Consider the following 23270-nt stretch of genomic DNA (forward strand, 5'->3'; position numbering starts at 1 on the left):
TTTGAGAGCCCCCGTGGACTGGTCATCACGCCATCACGATCACGTTGATTTGGCTGGGTCACGATGCCCTGTGCAGGGAATGCGCGTGGCCATCTGTGTGGCATGTTTTCTCGCGTATAGGAAGCTGCCACGTGGTAATACAGATTGTTGGAGCTGTTGTGTACTAGCAATGGAATGGTTTTCTCGCGTATAAGAATCTACCGGCTAAACACCGTCCGTGCGTTGCACAGAGCAAATCTTATCGCACTGGAAGAAACACCGGCCTTCTACTAATGAAATAGACATTTTTTTCACTAACATGGGGATAATCATTGTTCATTTGGAGACCATTTTTTTTATTTTTTTTCGAAAAACCTTCAATCTATTCATCTTCAATTATGGTAGTACAACGATCACTAAAAATAATAAAAATTACATCCAGATCCATAGACCACCTAGCGACGACTACATGCACTGAAGCGGGCCGAAGGCATGCTGCTGTCATCACCCCTCCCTCGCCGAAGCCGGGCAAACCATATATGAGGCCATAGTTCAAACGAGGTGACCTTTTGGTTTTCTGTAACATGTCTCACATCTCTCTTTGATTGCAAATTTTTCAATTTTTTGTTGATAGCTTAGCAAGTTGACCGCTTGATGTCTCTCACATCTCTCTAGTGAACAGACTTTCAGTTTTCTTCTTCACCAGGCATATTTTCCATAATCTTTATTTCGTCAAGTTTGTCAAATGAAGCCTTGGTTCGTTCGGCGTATGGCCAATTAGTTACTGAGATTAAGGATCTTTTTGATAGTGGGGAGTTTTTTCTTCAGAAAATTAGTCATACTCAAAATAGAGTTGCCGACCGGTTGGCCAATTCTAGCCGGTCTGAGCGAGCTACTGTTGTGTGGCTCGGCTCGGTTCCACCTTGTATTGAGGACTTGTGACCTCTTCAATGTAACTATATGAACTTGCAATAAAACTCATTTTACCCATGCAAAAAAAAATGCACGTGTGTTGCAATGGGGACAAATACATTCTAGGAGCATTGCCAACTTTTTTCTACTGATAAATCACTGTTCTTCTTATATAGTTTCCATGCTATTCAAAGCTACAAGAGTAAGGTGTATTATTTTACATGACTATCATAGCCCTAGAGTATTTCTTGTAAATAGTTGCTTCAGTGAGCATTCATGCATCATATGTAAATTTGTGAAACTGGAATTGAGGAATTTTTAAAGACTCAAAAATTTAAATAAAAGGAGGGCGAAGAACCCTGGAAACCTCATTCTTTGTTCCCAAGATGGCCTTATGAAATGTTTGAGAATTTTAGCAAGAGCTATATATCAAACCAAAATTTAGTATATTTTTAAGGAATTATTTTTGGGACTTTGAATTTAAACCAATAACTATTTGAATTTGAGTTATATTCATATAATTAGAATTTAATTTCAAATAACTCTGAAATAATTTATGCGTGTTTGGATAATTCCATTGTGCAACATAAAAATATTCAGGGGAATGTTGTCATTGGTTTTGAATTTGTTTCATTTGAAATTAGTGGCAAAAGAAATAAATAAAGATAAACCAAAACTGGAAATAAAAAGGAAAGAGAAACTTACCTGGCCTTACCTGGCGCGGCCCAGTTGGCGCTTGCTTAGTCGCCGTCGCTTCCGCGATCTCTTTCCTGCGGCAATTGGCACCGCCGCCACGGGAGGGGAGAGGGAGGAGGAGCATGGCTTCCCATCGATGTCTTTAGCAGGCGCGGCGACGGTGGCGGTGGGCGGCTGGGGTAGGAGATGGTGTTTTTTTTTAGAACCGAGACGGTGGTTATAGAGTTTTTTTTAAAAAAATACGGTGGTTATCTTTTTTTTTAGGATCAAATACGGTGGTGGGGGTAGTTGTAATCGGCCAGTGCGAGAGGGCCAGGGCCCAATATCAATCCAGGCCAGTGCGAGAGGGCAAGGGCCCAGGCCCAAAGACAATCGACGACCCAGCCCGACGGACGAAAGCATCCCTGTCATGTCGCCGTCGTCGCCGCAGCACCCGCCGCCGCCGCCGGCGAACGGCGGCCGTCTCCTCGTGCTCTACGCGTCGCAGACCGGCCACGCCGAGGAAGCCGCCGGGCGCGTGGGCCGCGAGGCCGAGCGCGGCGGCTGCCCGGCCGTGCACGTCCTGTCCATGGACAGCTTCGACCCTGTAAGCTAGCAAGCTCCGAGCCCTACAAAACGCTTGCCTTCCACCCGCGGCCGGTCTCTCATTCGAACTCCCTTCCGCTTAATAATCGTTGTGCAGAGGCGCTTGCCGGGAGAAAGGTTTGTGGTCTTCGTCGTGTCCACCGGCGGGCAGGGCGACCCCCCGGACTCCATGAAGGTGGTAGAGCGACATCGTTGAGATGCAGTTCCTCTGCTCGTAAGGTTCTCTTGGTTCTGTTCTGCTAATTGAGATTTTGTTTTTTGGGTGGCTTTGCTGGTGACAGGGGTTCTGGAGGTACCTTCTGAAGAAGAACCTTGATGCCCGGTGGCTGCAAGGGTTCCGTTACGCCGTGTTTGGGCTCGGCGATTCACGCTACCAGGATTACAATGTTGGTCTTCTGACTATGATTTCTTAGCTTGCTGCTGCGCTGTGTGGTGTGTTTTGGTGATACAATACAATGATGCTCATTGATTTGTTGTGCATGCACTGCAGGTTGCTGCAAAGAAGCTCTGTAAAAGGCTTTCACAGCTTGGTGCAACAAAACCGATCATAGGGATAGGCTTGGGAGATGACCAACACTCTTCAGGGTACGCTGTTAGCATCTGTCGCTTGTATTTGCTATCGTTGCTGTTCATTTGCGGTTTTTTGAGAAGGCAAATTCCATATCTGTTGTGGTTCCAAGCATTATTTTTCTTCTTGGTGGAAAGCAATTCCTCATACCAAGTGATTCCTTTTCTTTCTTTTTTTGCTATATACCAGATATGAAAAAGCTCTAGCTCCTTGGCTGTTGTCTTTGTGGAATTCACTGAATCGAACAAATCCGTCACTTTTACCAAGAATACCCGACATAATAAATCCCAATCTGAATAATTTGGGGGATGCAAAAGGTCGAAGTCATATATTACTCTTCCGATGATACTCCACAAGACTCCGTTGTTTCAGGTCTGAGGTCTCAGTGATGCTAATTTTAGCAGCAAACATGTAAGCTGTTGTGTAATATCTCTTCTAAAGATCATATCTGTCATCTATTCACCAGACTCCAAGAAATTAATCAGGAGAGCACGCTCAATGAACCCTGCTCTAAAGTTCCATAATGATGGAGAGCCACAATACATGTTAAAGATGGTACGTTCTGTATATCCTGTCCAAGTATTTAATACTTTAAATCATCTTTTCATTTTATTCTTATCACTCGTTGATAGTTTGGTTACATCTGGTTCGGATAATCCAGCAGTTCTAAATATGAGTATACATTTATCTCTAGGGAATCTTTGCTAATTACGTATAAAATATTACTCTATGTTGCGTGTTAGGTTACTGAATGTAGTATTTGCTCCTGAGAAATTTCCATCTTGAGTACTCAAGAAATTCATGAGTCAACACCATTGAAACCTGCATATCTGCAAAAAGGTTTATGTCCCCAGAAAGCCCTGCATATCTGCAATCACCACAGTAACACCATTTAAATGGTTTGGACTCATTTGTATAAGTCAACTTTGTCACCTGTAATTTGTTTGGCTATTTTGAGCTGACCTTACACTAATTTTTTTTATGGATATGCCTGAGTAGATTTAGTGTTGACTGGTGACTTGTTCTGGGAATTTTGCCACTGACTATTCATGAGCAAGCTCATCTTGAAGTTATGTGCCATGCATGTGATGCTGCTTTGCTGAGTTGGTTCAGTTAGCTTAGCCAGATATTTATCATTCTCACAGAAAGTCGAGCCTTAAATTATTAACTAACTATATAGCTGGTCTTGTGGGCTGTATTGTAATGGTTCTTTCTAGGGACTGCTCCTGTTTTGTGACTAGATCGATAATGTAGCCATTATGTCGCAGTTTAGTAGATTCATCTTTAAATGCTTAGTTCATGTAGCCGCTGACGCTGCTAACATTTTTAGGTAACAAATCAGCGCTTGACTAAGAAGGAGCCTGAGAGAGATGTGCGCCATTTTGAATTGGAAGACCAATCTTCTGTATGTTCTTTCTTCAATATGATGATGTTAGCTTGCAGTCCATTATCAAGTTGGTGACGCTTTGGAAATAGATTGAAAGATTCTAATTTTTTTCATGTTAGGCGATCCATTATCAAGTTGGTGATGCTTTGGAAATTCTACCAAGTCAGAATCCATCAGCTGTTAACGCTTTCATCAAACGCTGTAACTTGGATCCAGATTGCTACATAACGGTACGTGGCTTGTTCGAAGAAAACAGTATGTGGCTTCGTTTCTTATATCTCGTTGATGAGTTTCTTGTACCTTTGTGTTTTTTTGCGCCACCGAGGTAACTTCCCTTGGTATCTCGACACTTTTCCTTGCTACATTGGTTGTCTGCACATTGTTGCAAAATTAAATACAACTGCACCTTGCCAAGGCCGCTTTAGTAGTGAGCTATTCATCATGGTTTGAACAAAACATCTTTTTTTTTCCTTTCTCGAACCTATGGTTCATTGTTGTTGTTGTTGTTATTGAACCTATGGTTCTTGAGTTTACCAATAAAAACGTGGGAAACTAGAGTTAGCTATGCCTTCTTATATCTTCTCAATCAGTCATCCAGTTGCACTTATATACCTAACTAAAGCAGAAACTGTTTTCTGTCTGCCCAGATTCGAGCAAAGGGCGGGGATAAATATTCCAAAGATTCACCTGTGAATGGCTTGATGGATCGCATCAAGTTAAGGACCTTTGTTGCTTTGACAATGGATGTTGCATCAGCTTCCCCTGGGCGGTATTTCTATGAGGCAAGAGCGGTTACCATGAATTCTTCATCTCATTTACCTCTTTTCTAGTTGTTTGATGCCACTGATATCCCGATATCCTGATGTATATGTCTAATATGTTATCTCAATGCTCACAAAACTCCGATATTCGTTTGTAGATCATGAGCTATTTTGCAACAGCTCAACATGAAAAGGAAAGGCTTCATTGTTTTGCAACAACTGAAGATGAAAAGGAGAGGCTTCAGAAGAAAAGGCTTCAGAAGGAAAGGCTTGAGGAGTTTGCTTCTCCTGAAGGAAGAGATGACCTGTACCAGTACAATCACAAGGAGGGTCGAACTGTTCTAGAAGTAAGTGCTGTATTTACTGAAGATCTCCTTTGCAATGTCCTTGCGGTACTTAGGATGTGAAAGTTATATGCCAATAGGGTATTGTCTTTGAAATTTACTTTTCATGGCTGAACAGTGAGTATGCTTTGTAAGGTATTGGAGGAATTTCCTTGGGTGCACATGCCTTTTGAATGGTTGGTGCAATTGACACCACCATTGAAGAAAAGAGCATTTTCAATATCGTCATCGCCATTAGCACATCCAAACCAGATACACTTGACTGTTAGTGTTGTGTCATGGCTTGCTACTCCTTTCAGGAGAAAGCATGGTCTCTGCTCCACATGGCTGGCAGGACTCGATCCAAATGAAGGTATGCATTGCTTCTTACAGTTACTCTGCTGCTGCTGCTGTAACAAATGTATACTCTTGCTTTTAACTTGATCACCTCGCGAAAGAAAAACCATAAACCCTCGTCGCGCTTACATGCAGGAACTCTTGTACCATGTTGGATACACCGAGGATCCCTGCCTCCAGATCCGGCGACTCCTCTCGTTCTTATTGGGCCAGGAACAGGATGTGCGCCATTCCGAGCATTCGTGGAGGAGAGGGCTGTGCAGAGGGTGAAAGAACCCACAGCTCCGATCCTATTCTTCTTCGGCTGTAGAAACGAAGACGATGATTTTCTATACAGGGACTTTTGGCTACATCATGCCCAGGACAACAGAGTGCTGTCCGTGGAAGAGGGCGGCGGTTTCTTTGTCGCCTTCTCTAGGGATCAGCCTGAAAAGGTGTATGTGCAGCACAAGATCAGGGAGCAGAGTGCAAGGGTGCTGAACATGTTATGCTCTGGTGCCGCAGTATACGTCGCGGGGTCGTCTACCAAAATGCCTGCTGATGTTAGAGCTGCGCTGGAAGAAGTTGTCCGCGAAAAGGGCGGCGACGCTGGATGGCTCAGGAAACTGGAAAGGGCTGGTAAATATAACACCGAAACTTGGTCATGACTGCGGTTGCCAGAGAGAGCAAGGAAGTATATATATAGGAGCAATAGGCTGAAAATGTAACTTTATTGCGACCAATGTAACTGATACATAGATACATGTCTATATTGGAGGCATTGTGTTGTGTGCCTTCAGTTTTGAGCCAAACCAAATATAGAAGATCACACAACACTGTCACTGCGGCTTGTACATATGCATGTTACAGAGAGATGACCAACCAATGGGGTATAGTCAATGGTTAGCAAGAGCTGTCCATGAACTCCACAAGCAACTCCTTGACCGTGCCTCTGTCCGGCATCTTCCCAGCCGCGCCGTAGATCGGAGCCATCCCCCCGCTGATAGGCCCTGGATTCGCTTTCACCTGCAACCAACACCAATATAGTCAATGCTTGTGCTTTCTCTAGTAACCAGCAAAAGGTCATATTGATCACTCACTGTGTTCACAGAATCCTCGAGGTCCTTGAGGAATTCCTCATAGATAGCCGTGTGTTGAAGCGTCACGCAGATGTGCAGACTGGAGAACCAAATAGCACGGTCAGGATTGGCACTGGTATGTGGAAAACACAGCTGGTTTGTTGGATGGAATCGGGTTAATTTGGATTTACCTGTTGGGTCTCTGAAGAGCATTGAGGTGCCATCCTTTTGATGACATTATGTCATTCACCTCAAATATGTCGACTGCGTCCGACCCAAAGGCCACGACGGTCATGTCTGGCTTCCCAATCACAAATAAACCTGAGATATCATCAATTCTGCACAAACAATTACACTGTTAGTCTAGCTACAAGATTAGAGAATTACTACAAGGAATCAGACATTGTCATTCCACATTTACGAGGATATCTGGTATACAAACATTAATTTGACATTTGACTATTAGTTCAGAACAGGTGCGAATGATACAGCATACATATTGTATGTATGGTCAGTCAGAATATATTAATCTCCAAATGACCATTAGATCACAACTTTTATTGCGAAAATGCTAGTTTTTTTTTGTTTTTTGTTTTTTTTTTGCAAAACACTAGTGCTGTCAGTCTCTATACAGATCTGTTTATACTTTATAGTAAGCTTTCAAGCATGATAATCAAACAGTTTCCTTTACCCTTTTTGTATCTTCCTTGAGACTTCCATGATTTTACCAGTACTTTCCAAATAACCTGGAAAACAAGCACCAGGCCCAGGATACATCAGGAATGCTGTTCTAATACAGAACTACCACCACTCTGATAAATTTAAATAAAGTTGTTACCATTCAATCCAAGAGACATCATCGCAGCCCAAGCTCCTGCGACTAGTCCACCTGGCCTGCTTCCAGCCATAGTAGGGGAAATATAGAGCCCACCAGTCCATTCCGTCACTGAGCAAACAAGGAAAAGTAACACACTATATTACTTTTGGAATGTTTGCCAACTTAGGCTATGTAAACATAAGCAAACATTGTCAGACACATGAACAACTTAGTATACAGCTGTGTGCCACCACTACCAGAGGCAATTACGATGCAGCCCAGGTCGATATCTTAGAGAAAGGGAGTGCCAATAACAAAATCTTCTTCACTATGTTTAACAATTGACTGGAATGTTACAAAATGTTTTTGTTTTTTTACTGATTTCACAAGGGAAATTACTGTGTCCAGTTGACTAAATGTTGGAAGTCAGGATCTGATTGTATTATATAATTCAAAGAAGATGGAGACTTACCAGCAACAAATTGGTGCTGAATTTGATGCAAGTATTGAAGATGACGGTGCCAATCACAAAAGAGAGAAATGTTAGAAATTTGTAGAGCAAACTGAAGATAAATATTCCATGCTTATTTCTACCTTTCTAATTTCATGATTCCTGTATAGGACAGTACTGGTGCCTTTTGGGGCTAGCCCATACTTATGAACATCTGTTGAGATCGACGTAACACCTTTGACAGAAAAATCAAAAGGAGGAATAGGATACCTGCATGTTGCAAAGGATAAGTAGGTATAACATTAATGCTGACAGCAAGCTTCAAAACAGTGGATAGCACATCCATTGAAAGCTGTAGGACAATAGTTCGCAAAATACAAAATACTAAAAATATGTATCAGGAGATGTTATAATGAATTTCTTCAAAGTTGACACATGTATTACTACTGCTGACAAGGAGTCAGGGCACAATTAGAGAACATTAGATAACTGGAACAATATTTATTATTGTATGAGAAGAGTAAGTACCCAAGCTTACGGGCGAAAGGCAATACGAAGCCACCAAGGCATAGATCAACATGCAAGCAAATACCATATTGTGAAGCCAACTCCCCAAGTTCCTGAAATATTTTGAGTTATGAAGCAACCACCAAACTTGCTGATGCAACAGCGCAAGAAGTACGACTAATGTTTACCTCGATGGGATCAATTAAACCATGGGGAAATCCTGGTGCAGATCCAACCATCTGGACAATAGAAGTTTGTTAAAAGGAATGAATACACAGACAGACAACACATTTGAGATGCAAGCAAGACATTAAGGTACATACTAGCCTCTCGAATCTCAGGTGAATGGATGCTTACCATTATGGTGTTTCCATTTATGCACCGTTTGAATCCTTTTACATCTGCAAGAAATTCTTTATTCACAGGTACACGCCGCACTTTAATATTGAAATATTGAGCAGCTTTGTCATAGGCAGAATGAGCTGATTCAGCAATTATACTGTACAAAAGGAAACTTCTGTTACCATGGAGACAAGGAAATTGCTATGCGTTCCAAAGCAAAAAAGGTATTGGCTGAGAAACCAAATAAAATGCATCACAATCTCACATTTCGGGCTTTGTGATTCCCTTCTTTGATTGCATATAATCGCGTGATGTTTTGACGGCCAACAATATGCTTTCAGTCCCGCCTGACGTCATATTGCCACAAATTTGTCCACCAGACGCCTTTTCTTTGCTGCCAAGCAAAGCAGCTGTCATTGCTACTACTTCAGCCTCTAACTGTGCCACACTCTTGAATACATCCTGATGCAGTGGATTTGTGTGTGAAAACCTGAAAACATCGAGAAAAGTTTATGCATAGTTCATTTGGAAGTCGTCATTAGAGAATGTAGTACGACTCTAAAGGTTAGAATAATGCAAGGCCTATTCACACCGCAACTTAGAACATTTAATTATGAAGAAGAAAATCCCAAATTCGCTATCCCTATTATTGATCATGGAATTAGATACTTCACTGACTAATCTTTCGGATAGCCTATAGCCATATTATTTGGAACTTCTTTACTCATCTTGCTTGGTACAGTTAGCATGTACTCACTGACTAATCATAGTAGAGGGAGTAAGTTTTAAGAAAGTGTCCCCTGAAAAACAAATATGACATTCTTTTCACATAAGCTAGAGTCATCGCCTATCATTATCTAAAAAAAACGTCATCGCCTATTATTGGCTATATTTTCTATGTGAGGTGGAAAGTGATACGAAGCATATGTCATGAACAGGCCGTGTATAAATACAGTTCATATCAGGAGCAGCCAGGATATATTAAAATCTCAGGCCTTACATAGAGTAGGCCTTGTTTATAAGTGAAAAATGGCCTTCAGACTCGCTCCCAGCGATATAACTGCAAGAAACCGAGAGCAGAGTTAGGCACGCTTATCTGACATGAACAAAAAATGTGAAAACAGCAGAGTAGAATTTGAAATTCGAAAAACGCGAAGCAGTGCTCATACACGGTGCCGGAGCATTTGCCCTGCCATCTCACATCCTTGTCTTTGAGCGCCTGGAGCTCGTCTATGACTCCGTCGGGATCCCCGACGGCGGGCAGCTCGGTTCGCAGGTTCTTCTTGCTGGACGCGCTGCCTGACTGCAACTGCTCAACAACCTGCAGCACGAATGCCACAATCAGTTGGTCACCGATGTCAGCATGGATGGGTGTGGCGTGCACGGCAGCAGCTGACTGTGAGATGCGTGTGCTGTCTGCCTGTTTCCAACAGTGCAAGAAGATATTGTCCTGCTTATCCAAAATTCTTTCTGAATCATGTCGAAATATTTTCTTGCTTATTATCCACCCAAGAGTGCTTGTTCGATTGCTGCTGGTTGGGATGGGATGGGATGGAATGGGCGGATGGTTAATCGGTGGTGGTGATTGGTTGGTTACCTTGCTCTTCTCGGCGGCGATGTATCCGCTGACCCCCGGCACCAACCTGCAGGCGGAGCAGAGCAGATTAGATTGGACTGGATAGATGAACTGACCAGCTAGTTGAATACGAGGAGCCGATGAGAGATATGTGTGTACTTGACGGCGGCCATGGCGAGGGTGATGAGGACGGTGCGGAGGCCGCGGTCGGCGACGTCGGCGGCGGCGGCGTGGACGGCGCGCGCGGCGAGGAGCGCGAGCAGCGGCGCGGCGACGAGGAGGAGCGGCTCCTGCCCCGCCAGCCGGTCGTTGGCCGCGGCCCGCAGGCGCTGCGCCAGCTCGGCGGCCGCCTCCATGGCAACTTCAAGCCGGATCCCAAGCTCGCTCGCGATTCTTGGTGTGGTTGGTGGATGGGAGTGAATTGTTATATACTAGTACTACAGTACTAGCCAGAGGAAGGGGGGTGGCAAAGAGGAGGGACGACGAGGATGGCCCGAGGAGCTGACCTTGTGAAAAGATTTCTGGGCTGAGATCGAGGAGGAAGATGATGATCTCGGGTCAGCGTGTATAACACGGTGGAGCCATTAATAATTCCATGGTATGAGAGTAATAATCCAGCTCTCCGCAGTGAAAACTTGACATATTTCTTGCGTTTTACTACTGCGTGCCATGTATGGTCAAGCAATCCGTGCTGTGGCCTGTGAGGGCAATCAATACTGTCGATTTTCTAGCTTGATTTCGCGTTGCTTCCTGAGGCGGGCAAGCTTCGTCTTCTTCTAGAAGCCTTCTGTTTGTGGTAGTGGCACTACATCAGCAGTCAGGATTGACTCTGACTCGACTCTACATGTTTTTTGTCTTGGGCTGGCCGGGGACGGACCGAAGACCCAACAGAGAGAGGCGCCACCGCCACGTCCCTCTCCATCTCTCTCTCTCTGCGGGTCAACAAAGGTATGCGTCGCGTGCCTACCTACAAATGTGGTGGAACTGAAACAGGAGGTGACACCGGAGTCGAGGCCTTTCATTTTTGGGCGATGCTAGGCGCCGGCGCACCGGCCGAACGCTTCGGCCGGTCTAACCCTAGCCATCGGATCGGCCCGTCCCGATTCGTTAGATCTTTATCCAATCAGATCGTCCTCTTCCTCTCGTGAGCGCGGACGGGAAAAGGAACCCCGTCTCGTCGGCCGCACGCGTTTTCCCCCGTCGCCGCCCCCCTCGCCTGCCCTCCCCGTCTCTGATCGCCGCCCTCGCCGCCCGTCTTCGCCGGCCGCCCTGGTCGTCGGTCCCAGCCCTCGGCGGCCGTTCTCGTCACCGGCTTCGTCCATGCAAACAGCCCACCCATGCGGTTGTAGCTTCCGTGGCAAACCGTTGTAGCTCCGATGGCGACGACCGGAGCTCACCGGCGTGCTCACCGGCGCTCATCCCCCGCTTGCAACAAAAAAAATCGAGCTCCCAGGGAGATGCCCAGTGCTGCAACCTACGGCGAAAAAAGCTACAACTAGCAATAGGAAAAGTTTCAACCGGCTACGAAAAAAGCTTCAACCAGTATACCGCTGGAGCTATGGATGACCAAGAAAAATTACAACCGGTGACAGAAAAAGCTTCATCTAGCGATGAAAAAAGCTTCATCCAACTATAAAAAAAGTTTCAACTGTGGAAACAAAGCCATGGACCAAAAACGAAAAAGTTGCAACCGGCAGTTATAAAAGTTACAACCGCATTAAAAAAAGCTTCAAACTTCTTATCTCAGCTGCGACCCCGCGATGACGACGACGCCGTTTTGCTGCAACCATAGTAGATTTTTGCTACCACCGGTGATTGAATTTGCTACAACCGGTTCCAGCAAAAATTCACCGTGGGGTGTAGTCTGCCATGGCTGGTTGCAGCTCCGGCGTGGCCGGGTCCGACGAGGTAGGCAGAGCTCCGATGCATGCGAGGTAGGCGTCGCCGTGGTAGCACCCCGTAGCCCCGGTTGCAGCATCTCCCGTTGTCACCGCCCCTCGGTCGCCGGCGAGATGGGATGGGCACCGCGCAGAGCCATGGCGAGCTTCGAGCGGGGAGGGGAGGGTGGTGCTGCGACCGGGGGGCGGAGGGGAAGGGGAAGGGATGTGGAAAGGGTGGGGAGGAGGAGGCAGAAGAAGAGGGCGGCGCGCGCCCCGGCGAGCTGCATGAGATGTGGGGGAGCTGTGATGGAGGAGGCGCGAGGAAGAGGGAGACCAGCCCAATGTTTCGCCGGTGCCCCGTCCCCAAACGTTTCCCTTCATTTTTACACAAAATCAACCGCAAACCCCGTGTAATATCCAGGATCACAAACCTCCTACTCCCTTCATCGGAGTATATAGGGTCTACTACGTACTCCGAGATTTACTTTGACCAATACTTGGACCAAGCATACATAATGTGTGTGTGTGTTGTAGTGAAAGGAGTTTCCGATGCGAAAATTGGTAGGCGCGGACGAGTGCGTGCGCTCCTGGTATCGCTAGCCATCGAACCTGCTATGAGATGTGGGCTGTGCGCTTTATTATATGTTATTCGGTTGTACATGTACGGCATATGCGAAGGTACAAATTAGCATACGTGTAACGGAGGTGGGCTTAGACGGGCGTTTGTCTCTGACGGGGTGGTTGGTACCTTAACTGACATGAGGAAAAGAGCTGCCGACTGAAAGTGGAGCAGACATCTGGATCTCGGCCAGATCAAGATTTTTCTTTTTTCTTTTTTGGAATCACCCGGCCATATTGCGTGATTCAGAGGCTAGCGGCGGCAAAGCAGTTCTTTGTCGAGCCTGTGAGCAAGTGCCAAGCTTGCTCACTTAAAGTGGCAGATTTGATGGTCGGCTCACAGTCTCAGGGTATGAACTACAGGCTTTGCTGGGTGGAAAGGTTTCAAAAATCAAACTAGATGTGTACAGTGCTGCGTCCGCGTCCATGGCCGAAGACAAGAGAGTCTGCACCCTGCTGTCAGTGCCGGCTTGATTGTCAAGCATAACATTTATATTAAAAATCATGCGTGTGATTTTAGTAAAATTTTCAGGATAAAAAATCGGGAAAAATAGGAGATACAACTGACTCTAGGGAATAGTAGCTGAACATGTCATCGTTAGCACACGAAGATTAATATGAGACCTTTGTTACAGCAGCATGAAACTTAGCTTTGAACAACACATCCACATTCAGGGCATTAGACAAATACGGTACATATTTTGGCTAAAGGCACTGGCAGTGAGCAGTCAGGATACAAGGGGGAAATAAGGAAAATCCAGTGATACTTGAAATGCTTGCAGCTTGCATAGATGAATCATGGTTCAACATTTCAGGAAAAATTAACACGAAAACAGGACATATAAGTGGAGATATATGCCTGACTAATGGATAGTAGATGAACATGTCATCAGTAGCACACTAAGATTAATATGAGATCTTTGTTACAGCAGCACAAAATTAGTTTTAAACAATGCATCTAGACAGCTCAGGGTTCAGACAAATACATATTACTAAGCTGACAATACATAATGTATATCAGGGGGCTGGCAGTGAGCAGTCAGGATACAAGGGGGAAATAGTAGAAATTCAGTGCTACTACTTGAGATGCTTGCTGCTTGCATACAGCTCAAGGGCACATTATTCATTTGAACCGAAGAAACTACCAATTATATTGTAAACTTTTCGAATGTTGATATTGTTCTCTCTAAGTTGTTTAACAAGGTCTCTTGTATATAGATGGATATTTTTATGTGAAGGTCAGTACACCTTTTCACCACATTTATCTGTCAAAGCATGATTGTGTGATGGCCTGTGCTCAGTTATGTACGCAGGGCACTCACAGCGGGATGTGCGTGTATTTCCTCTTTTTGGTTTGCCCTGAAAGTACAAGTTCATCGCCAAATGTTTCAGTGCATTTTCACAAAACAATTGCAGGAATGGGACAATGAATTTAATTTGGACCCACCGAGTATCCACATACTATCTCCTGCATACATTTGGTTCTCTTGACGTTGAGCCTACTTTTTTCGTATCTTATTTCGAATCCAATTTCCCACGAACATAGGTTGTGGAGGTCGTATGGCTCTCCCAATGAATCGAAGTTGTATCCAACAGATGGTACCACTACGGTATCAGTTTTCTTCTCTGCATATCCTCTTAATGTTTTTTTCAAGGGCACATACTCTTCCAGCACAAGGTGCACGCTCGATAGGGGCTCGCCCAATATGAACCCTGCATCATTAAGAATGAATTAATTCTGACTGTAAATGGATGCCTTCTTTTTCTTGAAGAATGCAATATTCATCAGTGAGCAACATGGAAGTACAGTTTTACAGTCAGAGATCTAAATTATTCAGAGATGTCTTAGCGTACTAGCTTCAGAGTTGAGCATCAACAAAGACAAACTGAGGTTTGCCTTATTTTTCCTCAAGAATTTACTTTGGATAAGAGAGCACCATGGATGTACAGCTTTACTTTCAGAGTTCTAAAATCATGAAGAATGAAATACCTCTGACTAAGAATGCAATTGGACCAACATGGAAGTACAGTTTTACATTCAGAGATCCAAAATGTTCAGATATATCTTAGGGTACTAGCTTCAGAGTTGAGAATGAACAAATACAAACTGACGTCGGCCTTCTTTTTTCTGAAGAATGTAGTATTGACAAGCGAGCACCATGGAAGTACAGCTTTACTTTCAAAGTTCTAAATTGTTCAGATATGTCTTAGGCTCTTAGCGCATTAGTTTCATAGCTGAGCATGAACAAGAGGAACAGACGGTACCTTTTTGTCCACCCGGAGGCTGGAGGGTCGTCTTTTCCCGTTGATTGTTGCGAATCGGTCGCCGACAAGCTCAGCGCTCGCAGCCGTTGTTCATGGCCAACTGGATTGTAAGCGGCGCGTCGCCCACATCTCCCATGCTCGATTCAGAAGCTGACTCTGGCTCACCGGCCGGCGCGAAATCGCTAGATGCAAGATCCAGCAAGGGGAACCTGCGAGAACACCCAGGCATCCCTAAGTTGGTTCCCGCAAAAGATTCAGAGTTAGTACTTGGCAGAGGATGAACTACCAACCATACCTGTCCACCGGATCTGATGTCCATTGCCGCCGTCGCCATGAGCTCTCGTCTTTGTTGATGGCGCTGCAGATCACTCGAAATGATGGTTTTTTTTCCGGTCATTGGAGGCGGGGGGTGGGCAGCGGGACTTGTGGTGGACCTGGGCTGGCATTTATTTTTCTCCATTATGCGTACGCCGTTGTCTGGACGGAACTGCTTCCGTCACGTACATGATCGAGCCTTATGTATCGACAGTAAGCTCATCTGCATGTGTACGTCTACCCGAAGAGGCCCACCAATCCGGTCTTGCTCTATTGGTCCATTTAGCGGGAGCGTGCGCGGCCGTGCTCTCTATCGCCGTTCTCGTTTCCGATGGTACTACCTCTCTCTCAGTTTACAGGGCGTGCGCGTATTCCTAGGTCGTCAATTTGACCAACCTAATACAAGTCATATATTACAAAAAATATACCGACATAAACTACGAAGTTTCTACTTTCAAAAGATATAGTTTTTGTATTATATAGTTTATATTAGGGTGATAGAATTGGCAACCTAGGTATACGCGCAGGACTTGTAAACTGAGACGGAGGTAGTATTATTTTTATGGCATACATCCCCCATATTATTGATCTTACCAATGATCAACGTAAGTATCAAAATGTGTTAGGCCATGTATATCCGGATAGAGAGAGTATACATCATCCTTCGCAAAATTAACCACGCGATCGAGTAAAAATGACAGTGCGCGTGATTCGTCTCTTGCCATTGTTCCCGTGGGCCCCATCCATCGGATCTCGTGGTAACACTACTACTTCGTCTCTGGCCATTGCTGCCCGGTTTGAGTTCACGTGTCAATATAAATCTACCGTCAATTTGCTTAATAATAAAAGGGCTGCATGCATCATTCTGATGCAGAGACTGGTAGATAATTCTCTTTTTCTAAAGAAATATCAGTAAAAATCTACCGTAGTTATGGTTTTTGTGCTACTGTTGTTGTAGATTTATGCCATGTTGTAATTTCCTCCTCGAAAGGAAGTGCTCCCTTCCTGCGTGCGTGTAGAAGGGATTTTTTTTTTGATAAAGGAAATAAATTAACATTGATAGAATAAATTATATCTTGCCTTTACAGTAACACAATATCTTTTTTTTAAGATCCAGCAAATTACTGGCTTCAATTAGATCAAGCAGAAAGCAGCGGAAGAACAAACATGGGGAGGATCCGAAGATCAAAGAGAAAAGAAAAACGGCAACCCTATTGGCCGCCGAACAACACTACCCTTACACGGCGGAACGCCATCCACCCACAGCAAGACAATGCAGCTCCGACTCCGGCGGAGAACTACAGATAGCAAAGCAATGTTGGCATCACGGAAGATCACCGAACGGACCACTTGTCACTCGTCATCGTACACCACCGGTGCCCCGCACCGTAGCTTCGACTTCACAGCAACAAGCAACCGAGGTAGTCTCACGGACACGCTGGAGAAGAGCCGACTACCACGACCAATGACACGCCTCCGACAATGCTCACCGTCGTTATCGTTACCACAGAAGCCAAACCGCCCCGTTGCCGGACGGACACAACCAAGCAGCACAAACAACCTCCCCCACCTATCACTGGTCCCTCTGGCTGGTAAGGAGCTCCTGGAACGATGCCCCAAGAGGTGTGACACACGTCGCCATCATTGTCCGATCGTAGGGGATCAAAGGTTTCCCCCGAGCATCCTTGCGTAGTGGAGCGAGCAGGAACGCCTCAGTGACGCCTTCAAGAAGGAAAACGGCGCCCGCAGGCGTCGCCGTCGCCTGCCCCAGCCCAAGAGCCGACAGCAAAGTCTTCACCCGACGCTGCACCTCCAACCACCAAACCTGAGCCAGACCACCACCGCAGACACACGGCCGGCGGCCCCATGCGCCCAACGACCGCCACAACCACCTTCAGAACTGGACGTCGGGGCCCAGGTCTTCAGCGCTGCCGCCGGTCCATGCCGGATAGAGCCGCCGGCCCCATGCGCCTGACGGTCGTCACGACCTCCTCAAAGAACAGGACGCCGGGGCCCGATCTGCTTCGCACCACCATGGAGCCCAACTAGCCGACGGCCGCCGGTGCACAGAGCCGTCTACAGCCCACGCGTCGCCGAGAAGCTGGCTCCCGCCTGACCCATCTCCTCTACCGCAGCACCAAGCAAGAACCCGTTCGATGGCGGCCCTCTTCAGATCCAGCAGGGGCTCGCCCTTGTGCGGCGCGCCCGCGACCTGCGCGGCCACCGCATGCCCCAGGCCGCAGCCATCCCTGCCTCGCCGCCCGCGCCGCTCAGCAGAGGAGTTCTCCCATCGCGCCCAACTCTCCAGATCCGCGCCCTCCTCGGAGCCGCCAGATCCATAGCCTCTCCGACACAGCCAAGCTGCGCCGCCCTACGCGCGCCTCCCCGCGCTCGAACGCCGCCGCCCCAGCGCGGGAGCTGCGCCCTGGATCCTGCCGAGATGGGCACCCCGCGCTGCTGGAGCTCAGACGGGAGGAGGAATTGCCCCGCCGCCGCCGAGCCGCGCGGTCTTTGCCCGGCGACGTCTGCCGGCAGCGGCGAGGGGAAGATGGCAAGTGGATCTGCGCTGGCAGCGGCTAGGTTTTCGCCCCCCTAGCCGCCCACGGGAGCGACCCGAGGAGCAAGCCAGCAGGAGTAACACAATATCAAGAGCTAGTCAAGACATCAGGAGAGTGCACATAGCAAAAATAAGTAAAGTCATACAGTTGCAGCAAACCTCAACCATCAATCATCATGCAAATTTCTTCAACAAGGGAATATCGTGTGGATGTTGTCATTCCTAGGTTCAACTAATGAAGGTTGAACCTAGAGTTTTAACCCTGAAGCTCGAGACCCTACTCAAAGAGCCCCACCTATTCAAAGAGTATATCATATATATTGCTTTGTCAGAGCATGGGGCCTTCGATCCTGCCCAGCTGTTGGGTATATAATATCGGCCCACCCCTTAACTTGAAGCCTACATCTCAATTAGTTTCCATGCTACCACCACATGTCGGTCCTCCATCGCACAACCGTATTCGCACATAGTTCTGTCGTGGACCTATCCACACGACTGGAATCATGTATGTGCAACACATCATGTCGAATAGTGCCTAGGGGTGCCTTCCATCAAGGCCGATGGTGCCCAACATAAAGGGCGAATCTTGCCCGCCCACGTAGAGCTAATTTAAGGCAAGCCGTGTGGGGCATTGCGGGCATGGGCCAAAACCGTACATCGAGTGGAAGTAGAGTCATCTGATATGCCTTTGCAGAATCCTTTCAGGGCTATGTGAAACTCCACCCACTACATCACTACTAGAAAAAGGCCTGCTAGTGGCGCACCTGTTTTGGCTACTAATGGCGCACTACAGGTGCGCCACTAGCATCACGTCATTAGATTTTTTACTAATGGCGCACCACAGGTGCGTCATTAGTATTTGGTATACTAATGGCGTACCAGGCAGTGCGCCATTAGTATATCCCACGGTGCGTCATTAGTATGTCTCCCAGGGGGCCATATTTACCCATGTGCTCTGACTTACTAATGGCGCACTAGTTGATGATGTGCTACTAGTGTGCTTTTTGCAGTGCACCACTAAAGTGTTGAGTGGTGCGCCACTAGTATGAATATTAGGGATTATTTTTTTCTTTTCTGATATTTGCACAGGTTACAAAACATATTACTGCACAGAATATAAAGAGCACAACATATAAACAACAGATTTATCGAATACAATAGAAGATTAGTCTCCGAATACAATTCATCATATTAGTCTCCGAATTTAAAATACCGAACAAAGTTAGAACATTACAAGTCTCGAGACCGCGAGTAGCGAATTTGTCTTCACACTACAAGTCGATATCGATCATCTAAACTACCATCACATAGAAGAGAGATGCGGTCATCATGATGAGCATAATCGCGATGAAACTGGTCTTCATCCGGTTCCTCCAACTCTCCCTCCTCTCTCCCGCTAGATAGCGCGCGTATCTAACTTCCGCCTCCGCCCTAGTGGTGTACCCTTTGTAACTGTTACCGCTGAAACGGTGAACCTGCCTCCGACACTCCTCCCAGTCGTCGTAGACTCCGGGAACCTTATCTTTATACACGACATACGACGGCATCTCTATGCACTAGCCAAACAAAATGTTAGTAGCAATTCACAAACAATACATAAGCAATATATAAGTATGCAACAAAAGGATCAAAAGAGAAAAGCAACACATTAATAGCACGATTCATGGTCCTACTAATAAATAGCATCGATTACATATAAGTTGAACGACTGTCCAAACCAAAGAGACATACAAGTTCATTAAAGTTTAGTATTACAACATGAGCCAATCGACATTTCAGAACTACATAGCATCACTACTTTCGACTCAACTCGGGGACTAGAGCATGGATGAAGCCGCCGTCTTTCGTGATGGTCATGAAATCGCGGGCGTTGTCAGCCTGCATTTGTAGCGTTATTTCTATCTCACTGTTGGACGGTTGAGATCTGAGGTAGAACTGCCCTGAGGTACGAAGGACATCTTGATGGATGATATCCGCAAACTCCGACTGGATGCGAAAGAATTCTTGTCTGATGTCCGCGTCCTAGATTACCGACAAGCGTGTGGCCCAATCTTTGAGATTATTTGGTAGCAGAAGGTGATTATGGTCCCGTACGATTGCCCGCATGTGATGGAGGGCGTAGTAGGCATCCTTCTGACCGCCAGGCGGCTGCTTGACGCAGGGAAACTGTTGGGGAATGTAGTAATTTCAAAAAATTTCCTACGCACACGCAAGATCATGGTGATGTATAGCAACGAGAGGGGAGAGTGTTGTCTATGTACCCTCGTAGACCAAAGCGGAAGCGTTGACGCAGCGTAGAGGAAGTAGTCGTACGTCCTCCCGGTCCAACCGATCCAAGCACCGTTACTCCGGCACCTCCGAGTTCTTGACACACGTACAGCTCGATGACGCACCCCGATCTCCGATCCAGCAGAGGTGCGGGGGGAGTTCCGTCAGCACGACGGCGTGGTGACGATCTTGATGTTCTCCTGTCGCAGGGCTTCTCCTAAGCACCGCTACAATATGACTGAGGTGTAATATCGTGGAGGGGGGCACCGCACACGGCTAAGGAACGATCTCAATGATCAACTTGTGTGTCTAGGGTGCCCCCCTACCCCCGTATATAAAGGAGGGAGGGAGGAGGTGGCCGGTCCAAGGGGGAGGCGCGCCATAGGGGTGAGAAACCTACTCCAAGTAGGTTTCCCCTCCTTTTCCTAATCCAAGATGGAGGGGGAAGGAAGGAGTAGTAGTAGTAGTAGGAAGGAAGAGGGGGAAGGAGAGAAGGAAAGGGGGGGCCGGCCCCCTTCCCAATTCGGATTGGGCTTGGGGGGGGGGGCGCCCCCTCCCTTGCTCCTTCTCCCTCCCTTCCAATAGGGCCCAATAAGGCCCATATACTTACCGGGGGGTTCCGGTAACCTCCCGGAGCTCCGGTATATTCCCAAACTCTTCCGGAACCTTTCCGGTGTCCAAATATATCCGTCCAATATATCAATCTTTATGTCTCGACCATTTCGAGACTCCTCGTCATGTCCATGATCACATCCGGGACTCCGAACAAACTTCGGTACATCAAAATACATAAACTCATAATATAACTGTCATCGAAACCTTAAGCGTGCGGACCCTACGGTTCGAGAACAATGTAGACATGACCGAGACACGTCTCTGGTCAATAACCAATAGCGGGACCTGGATGCCCATATTGGTTCCTACATATTCTACGAAGATCTTTATCGGTCAAACCGCACAACAACATACGTTGTTCCCTTTGTCATCGGTATGTTACTTGCCCGAGATTTGATCGTCGGTATCCAATACCTAGTTCAATCTCGTTATCGGCAAGTCTCTTTACTCGTTCCGTAATACGTCATCTCATAACTAACTCATTAGTTACATGCTTGCAAGGCTTAGGTGATGAGTATTACCGAGAGGGCCCAGAGATACCTCTCCGACAATCAGAGTGACAAATCCTAATCTTGAAATATGCCAACTCAACATGTACCTTCGGAGACACCTGTAGTACTCCTTTATAATCACCCAGTTACATTGTGATGTTTGGTAGTACCCAAAGTGTTCCTCCGGTAAACGGGAGTTGCATAATTCTCATAGTTACAGGAACATGTATAAGTCATGAAGAAAGCAATAGCAGAATACTAAACGATCAAGTGCTAAGCTAACGGGATGGGTCATGTCAATCACATCATTCTCCTAATGATGTGATCCCATTTAATCAAATGACAACACATGTCTATGGTTAGGAAACATAACCATCTTTGATTAATGAGCTAGTCAAGTAGAGGCATACTAGTGACTATATGTTTGTCTATGTATTCACACATGTATTATGTTTCCGGTTAATACAATTCTAGTATGAATAATAAACATTTATCATGATATGAGGAAATAAATAATAACTTTATTATTGCCTCTAGGGCATATTTCCTTCAGTCTCCCACTTGCACTAGAGTCAATAATCTAGATTACATAGTAATGATTCTAACACCCATGGAGTCTTGGTGCTGATCATGTTTTGCTCGTGAGAGAGGCTTAGTCAACGGGTCTGCAACATTCATATCCGTATGTATTTTGCAAATTTCTATGTCTCCCACTTGGACTTGGTCCCGAATGGAATTGAAGCGTCTCTTGATGTGCTTGGTCCTCTTGTGAAATCTGGATTCCTTTGCCAAGGCAATTGCACCAGTATTGTCACAGAAGATCTTCATTGGTCCCGATGCACTAGGTATGACACCTAGATCGGAAATGAACTCCTTCATCCAGACTCCTTCATTTGCTGCTTCAGAAGCAGCTATATACTCCGCTTCACATGTAGATCCCGCTACGACGCTTTGTTTAGAACTGCACCAACTCACAGCTCCACCGTTTAATAAAAACACGTATCCGGTTTGCGATTTAGAATCGTCCGGATCAGTGTCAAAGCTTGCATCGACGTAACCATTTACGACTAGCTCTTTGTCACCTCCATATACGAGAAACATATCCTTAGTCCTTTTCAGGTATTTCAGGATGTTCTTGACCGCTGTCCAGTGATCCACTCCTGGATTACTTTGGTACCTTCCTGCCAAGCTTATTGCTAAGCATACGTCAGGTCTGGTACACAGCATTGCATACATGATAGAGCCTATGGCTGAAGCATAGGGAACATTTTTCATTTTCTCTCTATCTTCTGTTGTGGTCGGGCATTGAGTTTGACTCAACTTCACACCTTGTAGCACAGGCAAGAATCCTTTCTTTGCCTGATCCATTTTGAACTTTTTCAAAATCTTGTCAAGGTATGTGCTTTGTGAAAGTCCTATTAAGCGTCTTGATCTATCTCTATAGATCTTGATGCCCAATATGTAAGCAGCTTCACCGAGGTCTTTCATTGAAAAACTTTTATTCAAGTATCCCTTTATGCTATCCAGAAATTCTATATCATTTCCAATTAACAATATGTCATCAACATATAAAACTAGAAATGCTACAGAGCTCCCACTCACTTTCTTGTAAATACAGGCTTCTCCAAAAGTCTGTATAAAACCATATGCTTTGATCACACTATCAAAGCGTTTATTCCAACTCCGAGATGCTTGCACCAGTCCATAAATGGAACACTGGAGCTTGCACACTTTGTTAGCACCTTTTGGATCAACAAAACCTTCCGGCTGCATCATATACAACTCTTCTTCTAGAAATCCATTCAAGAATGCAGTCTTGACATCCATCTGCCAAATTTCATAATCATGAAATGCAGCAATAGCCAACATGATTCAGACAGACTTAAGCATCGCTACGGGTGAGAAAGTCTCATCGTAGTCAACTCCTTGAACTTGTCGAAAA

General features: G+C 46.0%; 1 protein-coding gene, 1 long non-coding RNA gene and 1 pseudogene across 2 annotated transcripts; 1 reads left to right on the forward strand and 2 right to left on the reverse strand.

The window, feature by feature from the left end:
• Positions 1 to 1939: 1939 nt before the first annotated feature.
• LOC123068725 (NADPH-dependent diflavin oxidoreductase 1-like) lies at positions 1940 to 6215 on the forward strand (annotated as a pseudogene).
• A 44-nt stretch (positions 6216 to 6259) lies between these two features.
• Positions 6260 to 11041, reverse strand: LOC123068726 (sphingosine-1-phosphate lyase). Its single transcript, XM_044491351.1, has 15 exons — positions 10479 to 11041; positions 10341 to 10386; positions 9913 to 10064; positions 9744 to 9803; positions 9009 to 9233; positions 8759 to 8900; positions 8590 to 8640; positions 8423 to 8514; positions 8038 to 8164; positions 7916 to 7931; positions 7465 to 7572; positions 7318 to 7372; positions 6818 to 6964; positions 6648 to 6726; positions 6260 to 6573 (listed from the first exon to the last, which is right to left on the reverse strand). The coding sequence occupies exons 1-15, from the start codon at positions 10673 to 10675 to the stop codon at positions 6451 to 6453; spliced, it is 1620 nt and encodes a 539-aa protein (XP_044347286.1). The 5' UTR covers positions 10676 to 11041; the 3' UTR covers positions 6260 to 6450.
• Positions 11042 to 14193: 3152 nt separating this feature from the next.
• LOC123068727 (uncharacterized) lies at positions 14194 to 15616 on the reverse strand. Its single transcript, XR_006431964.1, has 3 exons — positions 15378 to 15616; positions 15083 to 15291; positions 14194 to 14530 (listed from the first exon to the last, which is right to left on the reverse strand). It is a non-coding gene; the product is annotated as an uncharacterized lncRNA (long non-coding RNA).
• Between the last annotated feature and the right edge of the window lie 7654 nt (positions 15617 to 23270).

The sequence above is a fragment of the Triticum aestivum genome, chromosome 3B (genome assembly GCF_018294505.1).
Source record: "Triticum aestivum cultivar Chinese Spring chromosome 3B, IWGSC CS RefSeq v2.1, whole genome shotgun sequence".
In the NCBI taxonomy this organism is placed as follows: Eukaryota; Viridiplantae; Streptophyta; class Magnoliopsida; order Poales; family Poaceae; genus Triticum; species Triticum aestivum.